Below are 19,606 nucleotides of genomic sequence, written 5' to 3' on the forward strand. Positions count from 1 at the left end.
TGCTTTTTGCTGAGACTTGGAAGCAGAACACCGTGACAGGGAATTTTTGGTTTGCTAAGTGGGAGCCAGAACACAGGTTAGGCAACCTTATTGCTGCCCCCATCCCCCACCTCCAACCAAGTCCAATGCATACCTAAGTCAGTTTCTGTTTGTAAAGGCTTTAGTTACGTAAAATGGAGTTGTTGGGGGGAGGTTTGGGGTTTTTTTGGGGGGTTTTGTTTTTCTTTTTTTGTAACTAGAGGAAGACAACTGAGTCTTTGGTTGGAGGAAGACAGGGGATGCTTACCTCACTGATGCTGTTGGATTTTTTTTTTTTTTTTAATTGGTTTTGAGCCCCTGTGACTAGAGTAGAGAAGGCAAGACACGGAAAAAACTCTTTATGAGAAGAGGTACAATACATTGAGCACAAGTGGCCTGGTTTAGGGCGTGAGTCACAAAGGGGCACAGGGCAGGCAAGTCAGGGCAGAGGACTTCCTCCCTACCTCTGAGTGGAACCCAGCTCTTTGGCACTCTGAGGTTTAGAAGTTAGGTTCTGGGAATAGTGACATAGGCACTGCCAATCCTATGACAGGAACTGGAGGCAGTGAGCTGTGTGGGCAGCAGGGTGGACGTAGGGTGGTTGGTGGTTGGTGGTTGACTCATGTCTCTAAGTATATGTTAGGCACCCTCTTTGGGATTCCCCACTCATTACTGAGGACTTTTTGGGAGGGAGGCTGAGGCCTTGTTGTGATATAAGTAGGAGCTTGGAATCAGTGTAAAATGGGCATTGAAAGCAAATGTGGCCATGATGGAAATATAATCTCAGCAGCCCTGGACAAAGTAGAGAAGCAAACCAAAATGTAAGACAACTGAAGCGATATATTTACAGAGTTAAAGTCCAAAGACCACTTGAAAAACAAGAGCTGTGACCTGAAACCTAGAAAAACGAGATGGAAAGGAATTATATTTTATTTCCTGAATCCCTTTGTCTCCCAGCCTTAGTAATCAACAGTTTCTTCATCTGAAAACTGTGGATAATGATACTTGTCCTGGCTACTTTAGAAGAGAAGCAAAAACTAAGTTTAAATTAATATGAAAATTTACTGAAAACAGAAAAGGGATAACCTGCAGGGTTTCAAAGCAGTCACATATTACTTAGTAAAGATTGCCTGCTTCCCCTTTTTTTTTTCCTCTCTGTTTCTCTTTTTAAAGATTTGTTTGAGGGATCCCTGGGTGGCGCAGCGGTTTGGCGCCTGCCTTTGACCCAGGGCGCGATCCTGGAGACCCGGGATCGAATCCCACGTCGGGCTCCCGGTGCATGGAGCCTGCTTCTCCCTCTGCCTGTGTCTCTGCCTCTCTCTCTCTGTGTGACTATCATAAATAAAAAAAAAAAAAAAAAAAAAAATATTAAAAAAAAAAAAAAAGATTTGTTTGAGAGAGAAAAAAAACACTGTGGGAGTGGGAGGAGGGGCACACGGAGAGGGAGAGAGAATCTCAGGCAGACTCCACATCCTTGGGGCTCTTTCTTTTCCTTTCTTGCCCTCCCTCCCTCCCACCCTTCCTTCCGCCCTGCTCCTTCCTTTTCTTCTTTCCTTCCTTTTCTTTCTTTTGTCTTCTTTTAATAAAAATGCTGTTTGAGGTGTGAGTAGTAGGCTTGGGTCCCAGGACCTTTCCAACATAAACAGGAGCAATTTGCACTGCCCTAGAGCTTCCTCTTTTTCTCTCCTGAGATAAGAGCTTCTGTTATTATCATTTCCACGTGACAGAGGGGGAAATCAGGGTTGGGAGCTTAATTAACCTGACACCCAGGCCTTAAAAAAGAAACAGTGGCAGTTTGAGACTCTGATCTAGAGCTCTTTTAGAAGTTTAGATGGCTCCCACGTGACGCCTACCCCAATGTCAACAGTAACCTTACTTTACAGTCCACCAAGGAGCTTTGAGAAACATGCCAAAGATCACTGGTCAAACCAATTAGTATAGTGGGTAAGACAATAGATTTAGGAGCTAGATTTGGAGTTTTTTTTTTTTTTTAGGTTTTTATTTATTTATGAGAGAGAGAGAGAGGCAGAGACACAGGCAGAGGGAGAAGCAGGCTCCACGCAGAGAGCCCGACGCGGGACTCGATCCCACGTCTCCAGGGTCACGCCCTGGGCCGAAGGCAGACGCTCAAACCGCTGAGCCACCCAGGGATCCCCAGACTCGGAGTCTGAAGCCTGCCTTTGCACTCAGGAGCTGCGTGACCTCGCCAACCTCGGCAAGGTGCTTAACTTCTCCGTGCCTCAGTTTCCTTTTTTTTTTCTTTTTCTTTTTGTAAAGTGGGAATGACATCATGTTCTCTGCAGGGCGTTGTTCTAAGGATTCAACGAACGAGCCACTTGGAACAGGGTCACCGATATGGCAACCGCTACTTAAAGCCCTGCACCGGAGCGAACCCTTTGCTTACATCAAAGAAATGAAGTAGACCTGAACGCGGGGATCCGTCTTTCGTAAGTACCCCCCCTACCCCCACCCCGGGATCCCGAGGCACAGCCTGGAGTCCCAGTCTACGAATGCAGGGCGCCCCTTTTGGAATTCCGCCTCCTGAAAAGTTGAGTTTACCCCACGGGCGAAGGGGCGTCTTTACCCGCCCCGCCCCGCCCCGCATCTTGGAAGATGTTGAGCCCCGAAACCTGTTACCTGGCTCCGCAGGAACCAATGGGCGAGGGAGCGCTGTCCCCACTCTCTGGGAGTTGTAGTTCCCGGTGGGTCTCGTGCGCGCTCCGTGCGCAGCGGGGAACTACGACGTCCACAATGCCGCGCGCCGCGCCTGGCCTCGCTCCCGTGCCTCCCGCTCCGCTTCCCGGCACCGCCTCTCGGCGGCCGCAGCTGGGGCGCTATGGCCGACGGCGCCGGCCCCGCAGAGGCGCCCAGTCCGAGGGGCTCCCCGGGCCGGGCGCCCCGGGTCCCGCGCGCGGGCGGCGGCGGCGGCGGCGGCGGCGGCGGGGAGCCCCCGAGGACGCCGGCGCTGGCGCTGCGCTTCGACAAGCCCATCAAGCAGGCCTTCTACAACACGGGGGCCGTGCTGTTCGTGTGCCTGTGCTGCGGCGCCGCCGTGCTCGTCTACTTCATCCTGGAGGCCTTCCTGCGGCCGCTGCTCTGGGCCGTGCTGTGCGGCACCTTCCTGCACCCCTTCAAGAGCTCCCTGACGCGCCTGGGCCGCCACTGGCTGCAGCGCCTGCACCGCGCGCACACGCCCATCGTGCTGGCCGCGCTGCTGCTGCCGCTCTGCTTCGCCGACTACGGCGTCGAGGCCCTGGGCGAGCAGGCGCTGCGCCGCCGCCGCCTGCTGCTGCTGCTGGGCGCCGGCGGCCCGCTCCTCTACGGCCTCTACAGCCTGGGCAGCTACCTGGGCGTGCAGGTGCTGCTGGCCTACGCCGGCGCGCTCATCTGCCGCGGGCTGGACTACTTCAGCAGCCTGTGGGTGAGTAAGCGGCGGCCCGGGCCCCGCGGCACCCCGCGGCACCCCGCGGAGCTCCCGGGGGTGCCGGCCCGCAGCGCCGCCTCCCCGGTGCGGGGACCGTCGGAAAAGCCTGCGCCCTCCTCCCCGTGCACCTGCGGAGCGTGGCCGCTTCCTTCTAGGCAGAGCCTCCCCTGTCCGCCCCCCCCCCCACCGTGCAGGGACCCTCGGAAAAGCCTGCGCCCTCCTCCCCGTGCACCTGCGGAGCGTGGCCCGCTTCCTTCCAGGCAGAGCCTCCCCTGTCCGCCCCCCCCCCCCTGCAGGGACCGTCGGAAAAGCCTGCGCCCTCCTCCCCGTGTACCTGCGGAGCGTGGCCCGCTTCCTTCCACGCATGAGCCTCCCCTGTCCCCCACCCCCCCGTGCAGGGACCGTCGGAAAAGCCTGCGCCCTCCTCCCCGTGCACCTGCGGAGCGTGGCCCGCTTCCTTCCACGCAGAGCCTCCCCTGTCCGCCCCCCCCCCCACCTCCCCGGTGCGGGGACCGTCGGAAAAGCCTGCGCCCTCCTCCCCGTGCACCTGCGGAGCGTGGCCGCTTCCTTCTAGGCAGAGCCTCCCCTGTCCGCCCCCCCCCCCCCCCACCGTGCAGGGACCGTCGGAAAAGCCTGCGCCCTCCTCCCCGTGCACCTGCGGAGCGTGGCCCGCTTCCTTCCAGGCAGAGCCTCCCCTGTCCGCTGCCCCTATCGTAATAATAGACCACCCCCCTTGGGGGGTCGTGTCCCCCACGTTGGGAGTCGCAGTTCAGCTCGGCAGGTGGACTTGGTTGGACTTGCCCCTGGTCAGAGGAGGCGGAGGGTGGCTGGTGGCGCCGGCCGTCTTTCATCTTTCGTGCCCATGTGGGTTCTTTTTCTGGACTGCAGAGAGGGACCGACCTTACAGACCTTAGTCCAGCTTGTCATTCTGCAGGTTGGAGAGCTCACTTCTTACCAGACTAGGGCTGGTTAGTGGCAGAGAAGGCCCGGCTTGGCTCCAGTTTCTCGAGTCCTAAAATGAAGCTTGCTTCAAAGGCCCGTGCGGCTTCTGAGTTCAGGTGACTTTTAGTTTGTGGGAGGCGCCCAGGTCTGCTCCACGCCGCACTCTACTTCTTGGGAACCACCTGTGGAGGGAAGGCTGTACCACAGTCCCTCGCCTCCTGCTTGGATGCCTGGAGCACACTGGGTGAAGGAGACGTAGATTTGTGATTCTTGAATCACCCTGAGCTTATTCTTAGAAAATTAGGGAGCTTTAGAATGGGAAGGGATTTTTTTCTTTCTTTCTTTCTTTTTTTTTAAAAGATTTTATTTATTCATGAGAGACACAGAGAGGCAGAGACACAGGCAGAGGGAGAAGCAGGCTCCCTGCAGGGAACCCCACGTGGGACTCGATCCGAGGACCCCGGGATCATGACCTGAGCCAAAGGCAGACACTCAACCACTGAGCCATCCAGGCACCCTGGGAAGGGATTTCAAAGACCATCTGGTGGCACATTTCCTAACTCAGACTAGATACCCAACTGTTTAACTGAAGACTCTTAAAAACGGGTGCATATTTAATGGGTAAGAAGGTTAATTTGTCCATAAACGGTACCATTTAAAAATAATTTCTCACTTTTGTCAGTGGTCAGGGCACTTAGACATCAAGTTCAAAATAATACCCCATATGTGTCAGACAGGGCTTTAACTCGCCAAGGTTATTTGTAGACTCATGATTGATCCCAGAACTCCTGTATTCTCTCTTGCTCTATCATTACCACCTCTCAGTTTCCATTAAAAGATGATTAAACGTGTTAATAGATACTAGGGTTTGTAGGGGTTTGTTTGTTTATTTATTTATTTATTTATTTATTTATTTATTTATTTTTTAAAGATTTATTTATCTGAGAGAGAGAGAGAGGGCAAGCCCAGAGGGAGAGTGAGATGGAGAAGCAGACTCCCCTCTGAGCGGGGAGCCAGACAGGGGGCTCCATCCCAGGACCCTGAGAATACCACCTGAGCCAAAGGCAGACCAAGGGAGCCACCCTGGTGCCTCTTTGGTAGGGGTTTATTATTTTTATTTATTTATTTTTTAAAGATTTTATTTATTTATGAGAGAGAGACACAAAGAGTCAGAGACAGGCAGAAGGAGAAGCAGGCTCCATGCAGGGAGCCCGACATGGGACTCGATCCTGGGTCCAGGATCAGGACCCGGGCTGCCTTTTGTAGGGGTTTATTTATTTTGTTTTGTTTTGTTTTATTTTATTTTATTTTATATTTTATTTTATTATTTTATGTTTTTAAAAAGATTTTATTTATTTATTCATGAGAGACACACAGAAAGAGAGAGGCAGAGGGAGAAGCAGGCTCCACACAGGGAGCCCGATGTGGGACTCCATCCCAGGTCTCCGGGATCACACCCTGGGCGGAAGGCGGCGCAAAACCGCTGAGCCACCTGGGCTGCCCTCTGTAGGGGTTTAAAAGGAGTAAGAAGCACGTGTTGTCTTCAAGGTGTATATAATTATATATGAACAAATTCTCATGCAAAGGACAGACACACATGTCATTACCCACTAGTTATGGGCCAGCAGGATATTGGGGAGTGCCACATTCATAATTTTGGGACGCTGCCTATGTGTGCAACTGCTAAGTGATCAGATAGGCAAGCTTTGGCCTCCAGGTGGCCTGGGCTGTTTCATTTGTGGTAGGTAGGAGGAATGTGGAGTGACCTTTCAACTCCTAGGGCTTGCTGGATTGCCAGGTGGGAGTGATCCTGGAGTTTATGTACTTTTTACTGCCAGATGCCTGCCACTTTTTAGGAGAGGCTTCTTAGGCACAGAGAATGTGATTGTCCCAAAGGCACACCATGTGAAGAAATCTATGGTTGCTTTTCTGGAGTATGCCCCTTCTCCTTTACCCTGTTATTTATTTTTTTTAATAATAAATTTATTTTTTATTGGTGTTCAATTTACCAACATACAGAATAACACCCAGTGCTCATCCCGTCAAGTGCTCCCCTCAGTGCCCGTCACCCATTCACCCCCACCCCCCTCCCTCCTCCTCTTCCACCACCCCTAGTTCATTTCCCAGAGTTAGTCGTCTTTATGTTCTGTCTCCCTTTCTGATATTTCCCACACATTTCTTCTCCCTTCCCTTATATTCCCTTTCACTATTATTTATATTCCCCAAATGAATGAGAACATACAATGTTTGTCCTCCGATTGACTTACTTCACTCAGCACCCTTTACCCTGTTATTTGTACCTTCAGTGCTATTTCTTGTTTCACAGTTCAGTTGATTGACTGCCTCATATAAGGCAGACTGCTGTATGCTGTTAAGAAATATAAACACTATGACTTGATTCCTATCCAAGAAACTCCATCTTGTTGGAGGCAGACACATACATAGTTTCTGCTGACGTTTTGACTGTTGATACTGTAATTTAGTGTAAGTTATTGTAGGCAAGGCCAACTAGCTTATCCACCAAACTATAGGAAATTGGAAAATAAAAGCCCTAACATGTGAATAGTGTAACTTCATACTGTAGTAAGAAGTTGGATACATGGGTAAATTAGCAGGATGAATGGAAAGTGGAGCATTTCAGCCAGTTACCCTCAGTAAATAGGAGGAGTTTGGTACCAGTGAAGAAGCATCTGTAGCTGAATGTGTGTAGTTTCGTAAATCTTTTTGCAGAGGGGAAACCCGCAGAGAGGCAGAGACACAAGCAGAGGGAGAAGCAGGTTCCATGCAGGCAGCCCGACATGGGACTTGATTCCGGGATCATGCCCTGGGCCGCAGGCAGGAGCAAAACCACTGAGCCACCTAGGTATCCCAGAAACCCTCATTTTTGTATTTTACTTAAATACACTAGTTGTGGGTGAATGGAAGAGAAGTTAGGGCCAATATCGATTTCAAGGCAGGAGGCAGGGATTAGGGTGGTCAAGCAATTAATGATTTTTAAAAGGCTTGAACCAGCTCTTTAGTTGGAGTGGAGTACCCGGGAAGCAGAGACAGGGAGTCCTCTGCTCTCAGCCAAAAGTGGTGATTAAGCCCTGACCCGAAGCGAAGGAACATCATGTGACCAGGCAAGCGGCCGACTCTAACTTTTCTCATAGTTCACCGTCGGTGTGGTTCTATGAGCCCAAGCAGGGCTGCCTGCCTGGTTTAGGAAAAAGAGTCCGTGTTTTCTAGACAACTTGTATATTTGAGCCTGTGCTGAAGAGGGAGGGTATAGATGGGAAAGGCAGGAACAAAAGCCACAATTAAAGCAAATTCACATTTTGGAGAGCTGACAGTTCATACATTTACGATCCAACTTTTGAGCATCTGTTATGTGCCAGGCATTGGATTAGGTGTTGTCATGAGTATTGTTTTATTCTTACAACTATCCTGTGAAGGAGGGAGGAATTTCGTTGATTCAAAGATTGATCTAGAGATTGATTTGTTTATTCTGTTAGTAAAAGGTATCAGCAGTTAAAGTCCTTTTATCATCAGAATATTCTAAGTAACCTTTGATAAGGATTTTTAAGAGTTTTCCCCCATGATAGTGTTTAAATGTTTTAATTTGACTTATTATTTTATATTATTTTTTAAAGACTTTATTTATTTATTCATGAGACACAGAGAGAGAGAGGTAGAGACATAGGCAGAGGGAGAAGCAGGCTCCATGTAGGGAGCCCAACGTGGGACTCGATCCCAGGACTCCAAGATCAGGCCCTGGGCTGAAGGCAGTGCTAAACCGCTGAGCCACCCAGGGATCCCCTAACTTTTTAAAATAAAAGTTGATTTTACTTATTTGGGAAAAAACATAAAAGAATATCAGGATTGGACTAACCACACATGTTCCCCCAAAAACCCTTGGATTCTAGTCGTCCAGAAACCTTGGTCATCTCTTTTCTTCCTTTATCCTTCTATCTATTCAACTATTTCCATGTCCTGTCCACTTTTTCTTTGTAGTGGCTTCAGTACCTGTATTTTCCTTTGTTGCCAGCTTATCTTTCCAGTTCAATTCTTCTTCACCTCCTCTTTGGGTTTCTTCAGTCTCCTACCACTCTGACCTGCTTACCAGTGAAAGACCAGTCATTTGTGGTTTGAATAATTCTTTTAAACAGTTTCAAATATATTAGAATTTTGTATGGACTTAGTAAGTGATTTCTAAATACTTAAAAAAAAATTACCTGTTGCATCATGCTCACATATGACACAATCCTTGGGGCCCTTGGCATCTTCCTGTGATGTGGAGTTGTCAAGATAAAATTGAAAAGCTTATATCCCCCCCCGCCCCCCAACACACACACCCCTTTTCTTTGTTGGGAATGTTTTGATCTTCCTCTCTCTCCTAGTTCAGACATGTTAGAATATTTGGAAACCATTTACAGTTTTTGCAATAGTGATAGATTTGGTTTCTCCATGGTCCCTGGTCCCACTGTTTTCATTTTACTTTATAAAGAAGTATAAGGTAGAAAGAAAGAATAGTGGCTGAATGGTGAGCAGACTGTAAATTCTATTTATGTGTGTATGTATGTATGTATGTATGTATGTAAGTAAGTGATCTCTATGCCCAACCTGGGGCTCGAACTCATAACCCTGAGATCAAGTGTCACAGGCTCTTCTGACTGAGCCAGCCAGGTGTTCCAAGACTGTAAATTCTAAATTGAACTCTGTCAATAACTTGTTTTGTGACCTTGGAGAGACCAGGGCTCTTCTCTGAGCTACTCAACTCCAGTTATGTGAAATGTGGGGTTGGCTTGGAAGATTTCTAAGGTTCCTTGTGCAGTTCCCAAGTGCTTGTAGGTGCTGCCCAAGAGGCTCTTGGGAGGTGTACATTAGTCAGCCAGCCAGGCCCACTCCAGCCCACTTCTGAACCCTTTCCTATGTGTGTTTTTGCTTGCCTGGCATTGGTAAGGAGGAATATTTCTGATGCTTAGGTTCTTTCTCAAAGACTTTGATTATAAAAGATTTTTAAAAATATTTTATTTATTCATTCAACAGAGAGAACAAAAGCAGGGGGAAAGCAGGAGAGGGAGAAGCAGGCTCTCCACTGAGCGGGGAGCCTGTAGGGGATTCCAGGACCCTAGGATCATGACCTGAGCCAAAGGCAGATGTTTAACCAACTGAGCCACCTAAACGCCCCTGATTATAAGAGATTCTTAATTCTAAGTTGCCACACCACAAAAGAATAGTTTTCAAATTGGAATAAAGCTGTTTTATTTATTTTGTGTGTGTGTGGCTGTGTGTGTGTGTTTTAAAGTTTTTATTTATTCATTCATGAGAGAGACAGAGAGGCAGAGACATAGGCAGAGGGAGAAGCAGGCTCCCTGCAGTGAGCTGTATGTGGGACTTGATCCTAGGACCCCGGATCACGACCTGAGCCAAAGGCAGACACTCAACCACTGGGCCACGTAGGTGCCCCAGAATAAAGCTGTTTTAAAGGAGGGTAAAGTATCTGAAGTGTCCACTGATTGAAATTTGTACATTAGTGCACTTGGGGTTGTATGTCATCTGTGGTTTTATTCTCTCTGTAAAAGACTTAGGAATCTGTTTTGCAAAAACCTGCCGAAGCAAGCAGAATTGTTTTTCTGGTTAATGCCCACATGACAAATACAGCAAGTAGTCTAAAAGGCGAAGTCTACTTATGCATTTGATATTTTATTTAATCAGAAAAGTGTGTGTGGTTAATAAGCCAGATGAAAGGAAAATGAATTGTTTATTTGTAGTGCTAAATAAATATTGGCAGTTTTTACAGGGCATCTGGCATGATATCTATCACACGTTGGTGCTTTAGAGTATTGAATGTACATTTTGAAAAGGATACATTGTTTTAAAGAACATAAATTTGGGAAAGTATGTCCTTTTATATATAAATTGTAGTTCATTGATTTATGACTGGAAGAAAATTCATACTTAAACAGGCTTGCTCGCTCAGAGGCTAAACATAGGGACACAGAGAAATAAAAAAAAAAAAACAACTCTTAAAGACACACTTGTAGGAATCCATCCTAAAAATTACATATGAAATTTAAAACTACAAATCTTTATTTTTGGTAAAATTATTTTAAAGAATATTTAGCAATTTCAGAAATTGATTCAAGTCAAACATGTTTGTTTTATAAGAATCGGTTTAAGCAACACTGAAGTCTGTATGATAAAGTGAATAATTTCTTTGCCACCATTCTCACTGTGTAGATGTTACTGTTGTTAACTGATGAATAGCCTTTTGAATGTATTTGTATGCTTATGTGAACATATAAAGTATAGGGTTTTTGTTTTACAAAACAAAAATGGGTAACATATATAAAATTTTGCAGCTTGCTCTTTATCATTGTATTGTAGACACCTTTCTTTGTTAGCACTTCTAGATAAAATTCTCTTTTTAATAGTATTAGAGTATAAAAAACTTTTTTTCTCAAGATGCCTTTATAAAGTGTTCCTATCAGATTATTGTAACTCAGGTTTTGAATTAGATAAGCTGATAAACATTAGTAATCTGTATAATGATAATGGTTTAATAAAAATTCTCAAGTGTTTATAAATGGTCATGCTTTTTAAGCTAATATTCTATGAATCTTTTCTGAGGAGATGCTTCAGAATAGTGAAAAAAATTCATAGGTCAAAAGAGGTTTTTTTAAGTTAAAAAACATTTGCTATTTATAAAGGTAATAATTTAAAAAATTCAGTACTTGAAGAAAAGCAGAAAGATGCAAATTACCCCCTGAAATCCAACCATCTAGAGATAATATTTTTAAATATTTTGGCGAGTGAGTGTATTTTCACCATTGTAAATTTACACATACAGTATGCATTTATACTGTCATTGAATGTAGATGTATTGTTATGCCCTGAAAATCTGAATAATTATTCCAGTTTTTTGAGGTACCAGTATTTAAAGAGTCCTTTATAAAATGACATTTAGATTGTTATTAGTTTTTTAATATTTTATACTGTCATAGTGAACATTTTCATATCTGCACAGTCTATAATGCTTCTGTAAACCAAGTTTAGGAGTGGAATTGGGGAGTGTATTTAATGAGTGGTTATTCTATCTATCTATCTATCTATCTATCTATCTATCTATCTATCTATCTATCTATTTTGAGAGCATAAGCAGCAAGTGGGGGAGCAGGAGAGGGAGAGAATTGTAAGCAGGCTCCACACCTGGCATGGAGCCCAATGACACTGAGATCATAACCTGAGCCCAAATCAAGAGTTGAGTGTATAACTGACTGAATCACCCAGGCGCCCTTAGTAAGTGGTTGTTTTAAACCAAAATGAGGTTATCGGTGGGTTTCAGATTTACTAGGTGAAAATATGTGCTTCTCTTTAGACCATGAATTTTCCCTTAAAAAATCTGAAGTATGAAGTCTCTTTTCTCTCTCCATATTTGATACTGATCCTTATAAGTCCAGGCAAAAAACAGAAACTTATTGGAGATCAGTTTAAAAACATCATAGATTTAAAATCTGAAAGGATGTACCTTTTGTGATCCTCTAGGTCAACTTCTCACTGAGAGCAGACTCTCCTGTTTTATCATCCTTGACAGCTTTTGCTTAAATAAAATATTCCATTTTTAGACAGCTGTAGTTTGTTAGAAAAACTTATCCTCCTATTGAGCTGAAATGTGTTGCTTCCTAATTCCCACATACTCCTTCCTGCTCTCAGGACCACAGGGAATTAAGGCAAATTCCTCTTCCAGGAGACATTTTCGCAGCTATTTGAAGATAGCTATCAAATCTTGATATTTCCTTCTTTTTTCTTTCCTTTTTTTTTTTTTAATTAAAGATTTTACTTATTTATTTGAGAGAGAGAGCGAGCAAGCAAGCCTGAGCAGGGAAGAGGGGCAGAGGCAGAGGGAGAAGCAGACTCCCCACTGAGCAGCGAGCCCGATATGGGGCTCCATCCCAGGACCCTGGGATTAAGACCTGAGCTGAAGGCAGTTGTGTAACCGACTGAGCCACTCAGGTGCCCCTTTCCTTCTTTTTTCTAAACAGTTTGTTTCTCCATCTATATTTGTATCTCCTATGTTGTGTTTTCTATTTCCTTTCTCAGTCTGAATTTTATTGCTGTGGTTTGATAGTGCAAAAGTCAATGAAACAATCATTTCCCCTGATATGAGCATTATTAATAGGCACTCACACCATTTATACTCCTGATTCACACTGAACTTCCTATTCAGTACTTGTAGAGTTTTGAACCTACAAGCAGATTTTTGTATCTCTATGAAATTTAGTCTTATGCTAACTTTTTAAAAAAGATTTTATTTATTCATGAGAGAGAGAAAGAGGCAGAGACACAGGCAGAGGGAGAAGCAGGCTCCCTGTAGGAGTCCCTAATGCAGGACTCAATCCTAGGACCTCGGATCACGACCTGAGTTGAAGGCAGATGTTCAACCACTGAGCCACCCTGGCATCCCAAATTTAATCTTATTTTAATTACCTGTTTTCTAGCTTCATGATACTGCTTTTTTTTTTTTTTTAAGAGTTTATTTATTTATTCATGGGAGAGAGAGAGAGAGAGAGGCAGAGACATAGGCAGAGAGAGAAGCAGGCTCCATGCAGGGAGCCCGATGTGGGACTCGATCCCAGGACCCAAGGATCATGACCTGGGCCAAAGGCAGGCACTCAACCGCTGAGCTATCCAGGCATCCCCAGGATATCATTTTTTTTTTCCCCAGGATATCATTTTGAATCATTATAGTCATCTCAGTTTTTATTGGCTGCTGCCAATTTTGTGTAACCTGGGAATTCAGGTAATAAGCCTTCTAGTCTCTTACCTGAATTACTGACTTAATGTTTCATGGGGTGAGGCTGGTAACCCCTGTTGTGGCATACCCACTGAAAACTGACCATTTGCTAAGGATCGTTTTTTATTTCAACAGTTTGTAGTTGCCAAAAATAGACTGTTTTTATTTTTGCTTGTGAATATTGGGGCAGCTTTTCATTTTAAGTTTTTAGCACCACCCTTTTTTTTCCCTCACCATTAAGAAAGACTTTGGGGCAGCCCGGGTGGCTCAGTGGTTTGGCGCTGCCTTTAGTCCAGGGCGTGATCCTGGAGACCTGGGATCGAGTTCTATGTCAGGCTTCCTGCTTAGGGCCTGCTTCTCCCACTGCCTATGTCTCTGCCTCTCTCTCTGTGTCTCTCTGTGCCTCTCATGAATAAATAAATAGAATCTTAAAAAAAATAATAATAAAATAAAGTTGACTCTGGATCCAGATTCCTGGGTTCTAATCATGGCCAGTTTTTAGCTGTGTGACTTTGAGCAGGTCACTTCCCCAAAGTCCCAGTCTCTTTCCTCTGTAAAATGGGGATGGTCATAGTATTTATTTCCTGGAGTTATGAGGGTTTAATGAGTTTATATACATAAAGCATTAGTACAGGTCCTGGTCTGTAGTCAGTGTTACGTAAATGTACTATTTTACTCAGATTTTGTTCTGCGCTCTACAGCCCTACCTCAGATTCTCTGAATTCTCAGGTTAAATGTATGTGGTTCTGCAGGCTTGAACTGCTTTGAAGCAGCTGTGGTCTCACTTCCCATGTGCTCATATATCTGGGGCTTAAGATCTCTTGAATATTTCATCTAATGGCGTTGCTTGAAGAAGAATATTTTAATATCCTTTCCATGATGAAAGAGTTAGTTCTTACTAAAGGCTCTTTGTAAAATACAGAAAAAAATAAAAGGAAAACCAAAATTTCACCACCCCAATATAACTACTAATGTCTTAGCACGTTTCTTTTTCCTCCCGCCATGCAGTGGATACAGTCATGTCATATATATGTGATTTTTGTATTTTGTTTTTTTCTTTAAGAATACCTTAGGAGTGTTTTTTAAAAATACAGTTTTTGTTTAAAAAGCCTATTTTAATGGATGCATAACATTTTATTGAGTGAATCCTCTGTACTCACTTCCCAGTTGTTGAACTGATTAGGTTATCCACTTTTTATTATTCTAAATTATACTGTGATGAGCTTCTTTATAGCATAAAGGCTTTTTCAGAATTTATTATCATTTAGTAAGTTTCCAAAGCTGAAGTCTCAGGTCAGCAGCTATAAACCTTTTAAGACCAGAAGGCTATTTTATTGATCAGTATTGATCTCCAAATAAAGTAGGAGATAGTTTTTTTCTTCTTCTTTTGTAGTAATCAGTTCCCTTTTCTTCATTCTCTGAATTGTAACAAAGTTTTTTTTTTTTTTTTTTTTTTTTTTTTTTTTTTTTTTAATTTGCCTTTCTTCCCCCAAGGTTCAGGTTATTTATTTTTTTTTAAAGATAGATTTATTGATTGATTGATTTGAGAGAGCAAGTGAGAGAGAGCAGCACACACAAGCAGGAGGGGCAGAGTGAGAGGGAGAGAGAATTTCAGGCAGATTCTACCCTGAGTGTGGATCCTGATTGTGGGGCTGGATCTCACAACCCTGAGATCATGACCTGAGCCAAAACCAAGTTTTAGACGCTTAACCAACTGCACCACCCAGGGGACCCCAGGTTATTTTAATAGGTTCTTGGTGCTCCCATTGTTCTGGGTTATGTATTTCTTCTATCTTTTGTAAGTGTTATTAGAGAGTTTTACGTAGGCTGTGCAGGTGTTTCATTAGCACAGGAGTCCTTTGGATTTAGTGGAAGAAAACTGAGGAGGGGACCTTGGTGGTTCCTCTGTTCTCAGCTCTTGCTGTTTCTTCCTCTGATAGTATTTTTTTTAGCTACACTTCTTGAGCTTTGCACATAATTTGACTGGGGTTAACTAACTCTCTGTGACTTAGATTATTTCATGGGTTACACTTGAGCTGGCTGCCTTCTTGCTAGCTTAAAAAAATTCTTTTCACAGTTAACAAGTGTAGATCATAGGCTGTGATGGAATCTTTTAACCTGATTCTTTTGGAAAAGCTTTCTTTTTTTTTTTTCTTTTTTTTTTTAAGATTTATTTATTTTAGAGAGCGAGCAGGAGTGGGAGGGGCAGAGGGAGAGGGAAAATCCCAAGCAGACTCCATGCTGAGCATGGAGCCTGATGCAGGGCTTGATTCCAGGACCCTGAGACTGTGATCTGAGCCAAAACCAAGACTGATGCTCAACTGGCTGCATTCCCAGGTGCCCTGGGAAAGCTTTCTTTTTTGTTGTTGTTCTTTGCTAAATATTAATTTATAGAACTTGAAGAATTCCACCATATTAAGCTCCCACGTCCATAGCTTAAAAATGAATATTTTATCTTAAGCGTCTTTATACATTCAATAACTTTTGAACTCCAGCATATCCTAAAACCATGTTTTTTTGTTAAGACTATTTTTTTTCTTTTAAGATTTTTATTTCTAAGTAATCTGTACACCCATTGTGGGGCTCAAGCTCACAACCCTGAGATCCAGAGTCGAACGCTCCATGGACTGAGCAAGCCAGGCACCGCAAGACTATTTAATATCACCACATGCTGGTTTATTTCAAAACTTTGATTTATCGACACAGAAGAGGAAAACCTACACACCTACCATTTAGCACCACCACCTTCATCTTATCTGTGTTGTATCCACAGCTCTCATGCTAACATAGATGTTTGCAGATTCTGTATAATTGTATGTTTATTTCCATGTGTATATATTTACAGCTATGTCTATATTTCATTTAAGATCTGGACGTTGGTAGTTGGCTATGTGTTGACTGTTTCATTCAAGTGGAATGCAAGCACTGAACGCTACTTGAGAGCAGTTTCAATTCCTGTCTGGATTATATTGCTTTTTCATTTAGGTGGGTCCCTTTTTCTAAGAAAGTCTAGCTTAAAATCAGCAGAGGCTGATCATGTGAATCAAAGTGATTTTTTTTTTGTAGTGTTATATGTTGCATTTAACCTTCTTTACAATAATCTTCAGAAAATGTTGTGCTTTAATCCTTAAGCTTTAATACAAATGTTATGTTTTAACATGTCTTTTAATTATATGAGATGTTCATTTTCAGGAGGTCCTTTTAACAGAAATATATCCTAAAAAAATAGAGCACCCTTGAACTATCATGGCCACTTTTTGAGTGTCATACTTAAGGAGGAGATAGATAAGCAGTCAAGTGTGTGAGAAAGGTATGGGAACCAGAGGTATTTACTCAGGATAAGAGAAGGGGCCTGGGCTACATGGGTGGGGAGGTAGTGGAGGGAAGGAAGAGATAAAATGTGGAAGGACTGTCCTGTGAAAGAGCAGTTTAAACATCTTTGTAACCATGAGGGAGAGATGTCAGAGCAGTGAGTTAGCTTCAGAGAGACACAACTGTTCAACGTAAGAACCATCAATGTCAGCTGCTTGAAGGAATAAGTTCCCTGTTACTTGGGACTTTTTACTGTTAGCTGGGTGGCTGCTAGGATGTTGTAGAGTGATTTTTTTTTTTGGAGACTCTTTTATTTCCCAATCTTAAGCTTATGGCAACATTAGGTTCTAATTTAAAAACAAAATTCAGGAACCTAGAGCAGTAGTAAGCCTATTTCAAGTAGTTTTTAGAGCTGCTTATTGTTAAACATAAACTAAAAACCAGTTGACTGAAGGTAGGTCTTTGCTTAGAGTATGACATGAAACAGTGCATTACTTTCTAGCTTTGCTGATTTGGAATCCTAGAGGAGTAAGTTATATTTTAGCAAGATTCCCTGATGTCTGATGTGACTCATTTTGAATTTGGGGAAGGCAGTGGAGGGAGATAGGTAGTCCATGAGGTTCTAGATCAACTCAGGGAAATGCAGATGCCTACGGATAGGGACCAGATCCTTGGATACTTGTTAGCATTTTTGCTGTATACACTGAGGCTACACTGAAACTTTTTGCAGTGCTCTTTGGGGTCATTTCACCCTTTCTTGAGAGATGGGAGTCCATACCCAGTGGTATTTCCAGGAAATAAAGTCAGGCTCTATGACTTTAGGTTCTATGTTTGATGCAGGTCATTTTGGGGTTAAATGAAAGGTTTGAGTTCAGGATTATCTTCAACACTGGGTATGCATTGGAACAGACTTGATTCCTCAGGTGATAGAAGCCCATTAAGGGTAGACTGGCACATACCCAATGCTTTAGACTAGGGGCCTCAGAACAGGGCTGGATTTACCTAAGAGAAGTCTTGAACTGATGTTTCATCTGTTTTATGGCCTTTAAAAAATTTTTTTCCCCTGTGAAATGATTTTGTTAATGACATCTATGCCAAATTGTTCTGTCAGTCTGTGGAGTCTTGTTTTTTTCAATCTAACCTTTACCTTCAGTCAGTGTTGCTAAGAATAAACTGAGTCTTTCAAAGACAAGTGCTAGATTTTTATCTAACTAAAAATGTTAACTCTTAATAATTTTCAGCATCCCTGGCTGGCTCATGGAGAATTCCTGTATTCCTGGTTATTGTTTTCCTGATGTCTGTGGGCACCCTCTATGAGAAACAGAATGGAAAAGAGTCTTCTGGTAAGAAATAGGGCATTCTATTAATACTCCTTTAAGAAGTATTTGGGAAAGGAGCTTTATTTAAAAAAACATGCAATGGCAAAACTGTTTTAAATCTGTATAAAAATCTGTGGTATTTTCTGAACAAAATAAACATGTTTAAAATATTTTAGGTTTTAAGAATGTGCGTCACTCCCCTTCCCCTCTTTTCCCACCCATTTTTTAAAGATATAATTCACCTAACATAGAATTAACCATTAACTTTTTAAAGGTGGATTTAGTATATTTACCTGTTGTGCAACTACTACGTCCATCTAGTTTTAGGACATTTTCATCACCCCAAAAGGAAATCCTTTACCCATTAAGCAGCTAACCATAAAGTTAGGTTATTTATTTGAGATCTTTTTTCTTTTTCAAAAAGATTTTATTTATTTCTTTGAGAGGGAGAGAGAGCACAAGCAGCGGGGGGGGGGGGGAGAGTGAGAGAGAGAGAGGGAAAGAAAAGAAAGAAAAGAAAAGAAAGAAAGAAAGAAAAAAAGAAAGAAAAGAAAAGAAAAGGAGAAGCAGACTCCCCAAAGAGCAGGGAGCCTGATGCTGGACTCCATCCCAGGACCCCAGGATCATGACCTGAGCTGAAGGTAGACGCTAAACTGACTGAGCCACCCAGGCTGCCCAAGAGATCTTTTTTTCTTTTCTTTCTTTTTTTTTTTTTAAGATTTTATTTTTATTTATTCATAGAGACCAGAGAGAGAGAGAGAGAGGCAGAGACACAGGCAGAGGGAGAAGCAGGCTCCATGTAGGGAGCCCGACATGGGACTGAAGGTGGCACCGTTAAACCACTGAGCCACCAGGGCTGCCCGAGATCTTTTTTTTTTTTTTTTAGAATTTTTATTTTTTATTTATGATAGTCACAGAGAGAGAGAGAGAGGCAGAAACACAGGCAGAGGGAGGAGAAGCAGGCTCCATGCACCGGGAGCCCGACGTGGGATTCGATCCCGGGTCTCCAGGATGGCGCCCTGGGCCAAAGGAAGGCGCCAAACCGCTGCGCCACCCAGGGATCCCTCTTTTTTCTTAATGTAGGCATTATCATTCTAAATTGTCCTCTTAGAATTGTTTTTCCATCCCATAAATTTCATTTCTTATGTTTCCATTTTCTTTGGGTCACGATACTCTTAGATTTTCTTTTTGAATTTTTCTTTGACACATTGGTTAATCAGAATTGTATTGTTTAATTTCCACATCTTTGTGAGTTTCCCTTTTTTTTTGTGACTTGTGATTTTGGTGTCCTATCTAAAAAAACCATTGCCAAATGCAGGGTTGATCTTGTATCCTGCCACTTTGCTGAATTTATTCATAGACTTTAATAGCTATTTGTGGTTTCTGTAGGATCATCTATCTCTAAGATTATGTCATCTGTGAATAGAGATAGTTTTACTTCTTTCTAATTCGAATGTGTTTTTTTTTTTTTTTTTTTTGCCTGGCTGCCCTGGCTGAAACTTGTAGTACCATGTTGAATACACCATTTTCTCTTAAAAGAGTATTTTTTAAATACCCTGGTTGCATGTGATTTATATCCAGAAATAGTTTGTTAAAGATACAGGTTTCTAATAAGTTGTAAGGCGAGGCGTTGGGTAGTCAGGTATTAATGATCCTCAGATCATCAGACTGGACTTCTCCTTATCCATCCATGTGGAAACAGCTGTGACTGGAGAGGTAGGTCTGAGTAGCACACAGTTCTACAGCAACTGACATTTATTCCTTCTTTCTGATGAAGTAAAAGCAAATTACTAATTGCAGCAGAATTTTCAAAGA

General features: G+C 43.2%; 1 protein-coding gene across 4 annotated transcripts in view; it reads left to right on the top strand.

The window, feature by feature from the left end:
• The first annotated feature begins 2,854 nt into the window (after positions 1 to 2,854).
• TMEM245 (transmembrane protein 245) overlaps positions 2,855 to 19,606 on the top strand; it is a 102,049-nt gene continuing 85,297 nt past the window's right edge. For all 4 annotated transcript variants that reach the window (XM_072727768.1, XM_072727769.1, XM_072727771.1 and 1 more), the window contains exons 1-3: positions 2,855 to 3,439; positions 16,028 to 16,145; positions 17,714 to 17,815. In XM_072727768.1, the coding sequence (XP_072583869.1) occupies positions 2,855 to 3,439; positions 16,028 to 16,145; positions 17,714 to 17,815 (805 nt within the window). The remainder of the gene's footprint in view (positions 3,440 to 16,027; positions 16,146 to 17,713; positions 17,816 to 19,606) is intronic.

The sequence above is a fragment of the Vulpes vulpes genome, chromosome 12 (assembly GCF_048418805.1).
Source record: "Vulpes vulpes isolate BD-2025 chromosome 12, VulVul3, whole genome shotgun sequence".
NCBI lineage: Eukaryota > Metazoa > Chordata > Mammalia > Carnivora > Canidae > Vulpes > Vulpes vulpes.